Source organism: Anguilla rostrata, chromosome 15 (assembly GCF_018555375.3).
Source record: "Anguilla rostrata isolate EN2019 chromosome 15, ASM1855537v3, whole genome shotgun sequence".
Classification (NCBI taxonomy): domain Eukaryota; kingdom Metazoa; phylum Chordata; class Actinopteri; order Anguilliformes; family Anguillidae; genus Anguilla; species Anguilla rostrata.
The window spans coordinates 31,768,512-31,774,012 of NC_057947.1; the positions used below are offsets into that span (position 1 = coordinate 31,768,512).

Here is a 5,501-nt window from a genome sequence, read left to right on the forward strand (position 1 = left end):
GTTGGCGTGTTTTTTTTTGTTTTCCATTCCGGATTAAGGACGCGAACCATGTGTAATCACACTCCCGACACTGATTTTTTTTAATTATTTTTTTTTCACAGAGTTCAGTGTTTATTAATAATCCTTCTTAGAAAAAACATACAAATGATTTTCGTTCACAGCGCGAGGTCTCCAGGCACTGGATAGTACTGATAAACGGCCTCCTGCTCCTTCCCTTTTATACAGGTTATGGCAAAAAATAAAAATAAAAAATGAAAGTAATAATCTGCACTGCCTTTAAGGCGTTGATTTTCAGTCTTGTCGTCCACCGGGCACGTGAGGGAGAGCCGGGTAGAGCGGCAAACGAACCGACGCCATAATCGAACAAAAGCGAAGTGTGGAGGAAGGCCAAGTGCTTTCCCGCCTTCAAGGGATACATTCGGTTCTCCTCAGCTCTGGCTTCTGAGGAAGTCTGAAGTCTCAGTTTTAAACTGTGCCTTTCCAAACGGGCCGCGATCTTAAAACAAAACGAAAAAACAAACAAAAAAACGCGTCTCCAGGTGCTTGATTAAGTGGCCGAGAAAGAACGGTCCTGTTCATTCTCACCCGGGACCTCCCAACAAAAATTTGGAAAGGTTGGAAGGGCTCGGCCAGTCTGTTTTCGATCACGACGGACACACAAGGAACCAAAAAAAGAAAGCTAACAGCGAACATAGTCTTTAATTACAGGTTGTAAACACTGCACTGTAAAAACCAATAAAACGTCTTCATATAAACAAACCCATTTCTAAATACAATATTAACTATAAGATTTGAACTGTTATTTACATGCAATACTGACAAATTTTGGCACTTTGTTTTGCAAAAGTAAAAAGTTTTTTGTAAGTTTTTTTTTTGTAATAAAAATTTTTCATGAAAGTTTTTTTTTTTTTTTTTTTTAACTACCAGGCTACTTTTTCAGATGCTTAAGCAGATATTGCAGAGAGAGAGAGAGGGAGAGGAACAGGTCTCCACTTCTCTATCCTGACTAAGTCTCAGTCACCTGCTTCCTGTAGCTTTTCATTTCGGGGGGGGGGGGGGGTGGAACAGTGGCAAGACGTGCCGTAGGGCATGAGGGAGGGGCTGCATTTCAGTCCAGAAGCCTCTTTAGGATCAACGTCCCGCACCAGTAGTCCTGGGTCCTTCAGATAGAGACTGACAGAAACACGGAGAGAGGCGTGGCCTGATAGAGGGGGAGAGGGAGAAAGGCATGGCCTGATAGAGGGGGAGGGGGAGAGAGGCGTGACCTGATAGGTGGGGAGAGGGAGAGGCGTGGTCTGATAGAAGGGGAGAGGGAGAGAGGCATGGTCTGATAGGTGGGGAGAGGGAGAGGCGTGGTCTGATAGAGGGGGAGGGGGAGAGAGGTGTGGCCTGATAGGCGGGGAGGGGGAGAGAGGCGTGGCCTGGTAGGGGAGAGAGGCGTGGCCTCTATGTGATCTTCAAGGTGCTCCCGTAGGTCTGCTGCAGCACCACCTGCACGTTGTCCAGGATGAAGTCGAAGGCCATGCTCCACACCGACTCCACCGACTGCTGCATCAGCCTGCGGGACAGCGCAAAGGGTCAGCCGCCGCAGGCGGGTCAGGACGCCCAACGGCGACGGGTTCTGGGGCGCGAGGCCTTTACCTCTTCATGTACTTGATGACGAGGTCGAGCTTCTCCAGGTCGCGACCCTCCGCCAGCGCGGTGCAGTACTTCACCACCTGCAGGATGTCCTCCTCCATGGGCTCTGCAGAGGAGAGGGCTGTTAGCACCACAGACTGTTAGCCCCATTACAGCAGGAGCACTGTTAGCGCCACAGACTGTTAGCCCCATTACAGCAGGAGCACTGTTAGCGCCACAGACTGTTAGCGCCATTACAGCAGGAGCACTGTTAGCGCCACAGACTGTTAGCCCCATTACAGTAGGAGCACTGTTAGCGCCACAGACTGTTAGCCCCATTACAGCAGGAGAACTGTTAGCGCCACAGACTGTTAGCCCCATTACAGCAGGAGAACTGTTAGCGCCACAGACTGTTAGCCCCATTACAGTAGGAGAACTGTTAGCGCCACAGACTGTTAGCCCCATTACAGTAGGAGCACTGTTAGCTCCACAGACTGTTAGCCCCATTACAGTAGGAGAACTGTTAGCCCATGTACCAGCAGGAGAACTGTTAGCCCCATTACAGTAGGAGAACTGTTAGCGCCACAGACTGTTAGCCCCATTACAGTAGGGGAAACTGTTAGCGCCACAGACTGTTAGCCCCATTACAGTAGGAGCACTGTTAGCGCCACAGACTGTTAGCCCCATTACAGTAGGAGCACTGTTAGCGCCACAGACTGTTAGCCCCATTACAGTAGGAGAACTGTTAGCCCCATTACAGCAGGAGAACTGTTAGCCCCATTACAGTAGGAGAACTGTTAGCGCCACAGACTGTTAGCCCCATTACAGTAGGGGAAACTGTTAGCGCCACAGAGTGTTAGCAACATTACAGTAGGAGAACTGTTAGCGCCACAGACTGTTAGCAACATTACAGTAGGAGAACGGTTAGCGCCACAGACTGTTAGCCCCATTGTAGAAGGAGAAATGTTAGCGCCACAGAGCTGTTAGCATCATCAGAACTGGAGAGCCCACACTGTAAATGAGATGGTAGTGACCCACTCTCCCCCCCACTGTACCTGTGATGGTAGTGACCCACTTTCCCCCCCACTGTACCTGTGATGGTAGTGACCCACTCTCCCCCCCACTGTACCTGAGATGGTAGTGACCCACTCTCCCCCCCCCACTGTACCTGAGATGGTAGTGACCCACTCCCCCCCCACTGTACCTGTGATGGTAGTGACCCACTCTCCCCCCCACTGTACCTGTGATGGTAGTGACCCACTCCCTCAGAAGGGTGCGGATGTCTGTGAGTTCGGAGGCACCAGCCAGGGCCGGTTGGGGGGTGGGTGCGAGTTTGGACGGGTGTTGGGGGACGTCAGGCTTCAAAGAGGACGTGGAGGGCCCGTTCTCACGCTGCAGGGGTCAGAGGTCAGACAGAGGTGCTCAACATCAACACTGGAAGCGTGGACGATAAGGCTGCCAGTTTTTTGGTTTTACCTGTGGCATACGGTGCTCGAGCCTACACAGGTGTAGTTATCTCCACATCGTCAAAACTGGTATTTTAGAATTTTTAAATAGAAGTAAGAAATTATTACAAGTGGATTTGCACTCTTATGCACTTCTTAACAAACTAACCTGGCCATCCTGCTTTTGCAGCTAACTAATGGTTTGCATCTGGCAGTGTAGCCTCTGCAGTTCTGTTCAGAAGAGCAACACCATGACAAGCCTAATGGACAATGCCCCTGAATCAGTTCTGATCTTAAAACATCTAACCGCACCTCCTCACAAGCCTAAATCCCTGGTAGTTAGATAATAATACATTTAACAAGCCCCCCCCCCCCACCCCCACAAAAAAAACAAACAAGAAACAAATGAAAGGGCACCTTCAGGGCGTCAGTGGGCGTGTCTTCATACTTGAGCACGAGCGGGTGCAGCTTGGCGGGGCTGCTTTTGGCAGGGCTGCTTTTGGCAGGGCTGTTTCCAGGGAGACGGGCCTTCATGGGGCTGGGGCCCTTTTTGGCAGGGCTCAGGTTCTTCCTCTTGTGGCGGCGCTTCAGCTGGTCGAACCCCGGGGCCCGGAGCTGGAGCAGAGCGTTTTTGGGCGCTGAGGGAGAGAGAGAGAGGCCCGGTTAGGGATGGGGTACGGGACAGGGGATGGGACGGGGTATGGGGCGAGGTACGGGGGGGGGGGGATCTGCTCTGAATTAGGGGTGCACAGACCTGGGGTGACATGGCGCCTGGGAGATATTTTCCATTTTCTGAACATTTAGGTTTGTGTTTCCAGATTTCAGTGATGACATATTTCAGATTTTATATAGAAGAATGGACCGCATCTGCTTTACAAATCTTTGGTATTGTTGTGATCTTTGTAATCAGCAAATATGTATGCACTGTACTGTACTTATGACAGAGATGTGCTTCCACGCTCATCTTCAGCAATAAACATTATTAAACATTCCTGCAGTGGGCGCTAGAGAGCGGCATAAAACATTATTAAACATCAAATGTTTACTGAGGCGCTGGGTGGGGTTTTTCAGCCACAGTAAAAACTGTGGAATCTACGGGTTTAAGCAGTTAAACCCTAAAACCCAAAACTCGTTGTGAGGGGAAGACGTTCTTGTGCCTTACCCATGGTGCTTTGCGGGTGGGCGCCAGCTTTGCGCATGTACGCCGAGCGCAGCTCTTCCTGTAGCTCTGGCGGCAAAGCTGCAAACACTTCAGGATCCACCTGAGAGAGAGAGGGAGAGAGAGAGAGAGAGGGAGGGAGGGGGGGGAGAGAGAGAGGGAGGGGGAGATAGAGAGGTGGGGGGGGGGAGAGAGAGAGAGGGAGGAAGAGAGAGGAAGGGAAGGGGACACAGAGGGAGAGGGGTCGAGAGTTCATGTACATAAGTGACCATGAATGCTATTAAAACTGGAGAGCATGCCAGCAGGTCCCTGAAAATTTTAAATAAAAACTGCGTTACAAAGCTAAATGCTCTCAGAGAGAATTCTGCACCGAACAGCTGCTTTCAAAACTGCCTGTAGGAATCTGCAGGAGTTTTTTTTATCGTTAAAAGTATTTGAAACGGTGTCTGCCCCAGGTCCGGTGCGTCTGAGTGAAATGTTCACCCACTTCCTGTTCCTGAGCCAGGTGAGCAGGGGTACCTGGGAGAAGTCCGGGAGGGCCAGAACGATGCCCGCCCCGCCGGCCTGCTCCGGGATCTGCAGGATGAGCGTGCCCGCGGGCTGGGCGGGCGGCGAAGGGGGCGGAGCCAGGGGCGGGGTCAGGGGCGGGGGCGGGGTCAGGGCCCGGCCGCGGCTCCAGGACCGCTCCACCTGCTCCCGAATCTCCGGCGGCAAGGCCTCCAGCACCGAGCGATCCACCTGGGGGGGACACAGCAGCAACCCACGGCTCCCATTGGCTGAGCAGCTCCACACGCTGATGAATATTCATGAGGAGAGGGGCGTGACGCTCGCGTGTGAGTGGCAGGTCCGCGGGAGTACCTGGGAGGGGGAGGGCACCTCGATGCTGCAGTTGAGGCGCGCCTGCGCTCGGCTCGGGGTGTGCAGCCCCCCGTTATACCGGGGAGGGGGCTCCCCCTTGCTGGTGCTCGGCACGGGCTCCGTCGTCGGAGAGGAGAGGGCGGAGCAGGCGGAGGTTGGGGGCGGAGCTCTGGCGGGGGTGCACCTGCTTTGATTGGAGGATCCACCGGGAGGCGGAGCCACGGGGGGCACTCTCTCTGTCCAGAGAGGGAAAGCAGGAGGATGATTATCACGGCTGTTTCAGAGAGGAGCTCGTATGAGCAGTGAGATTTAACCAGGAAAGTGTGGTTTTCTAAGACTAAGATTTCTCTGCTGTTTCATTCTGCAAGGCAAGAACAGCCTGGCTCTAAACCACAGCCTAGAGTCAGCAGCATTCCCCCTGC

General features: G+C 52.7%; 1 protein-coding gene across 1 annotated transcript in view; it reads right to left on the minus strand.

The window, feature by feature from the left end:
• Positions 1-1,296: 1,296 nt before the first annotated feature.
• Positions 1,297-5,501, minus strand: part of rev1 (REV1 DNA directed polymerase) — a 34,921-nt gene continuing 30,716 nt past the window's right edge. The window contains exons 16-22 of the mRNA XM_064310987.1: positions 5,080-5,315; positions 4,741-4,959; positions 4,225-4,324; positions 3,480-3,700; positions 2,859-3,009; positions 1,642-1,744; positions 1,297-1,558 (exon numbers count right to left, since the gene is read on the minus strand). Coding sequence (XP_064167057.1) covers positions 1,447-1,558; positions 1,642-1,744; positions 2,859-3,009; positions 3,480-3,700; positions 4,225-4,324; positions 4,741-4,959; positions 5,080-5,315 — 1,142 coding nt within the window. The 3' untranslated portion in view covers positions 1,297-1,446. The remainder of the gene's footprint in view (positions 1,559-1,641; positions 1,745-2,858; positions 3,010-3,479; positions 3,701-4,224; positions 4,325-4,740; positions 4,960-5,079; positions 5,316-5,501) is intronic.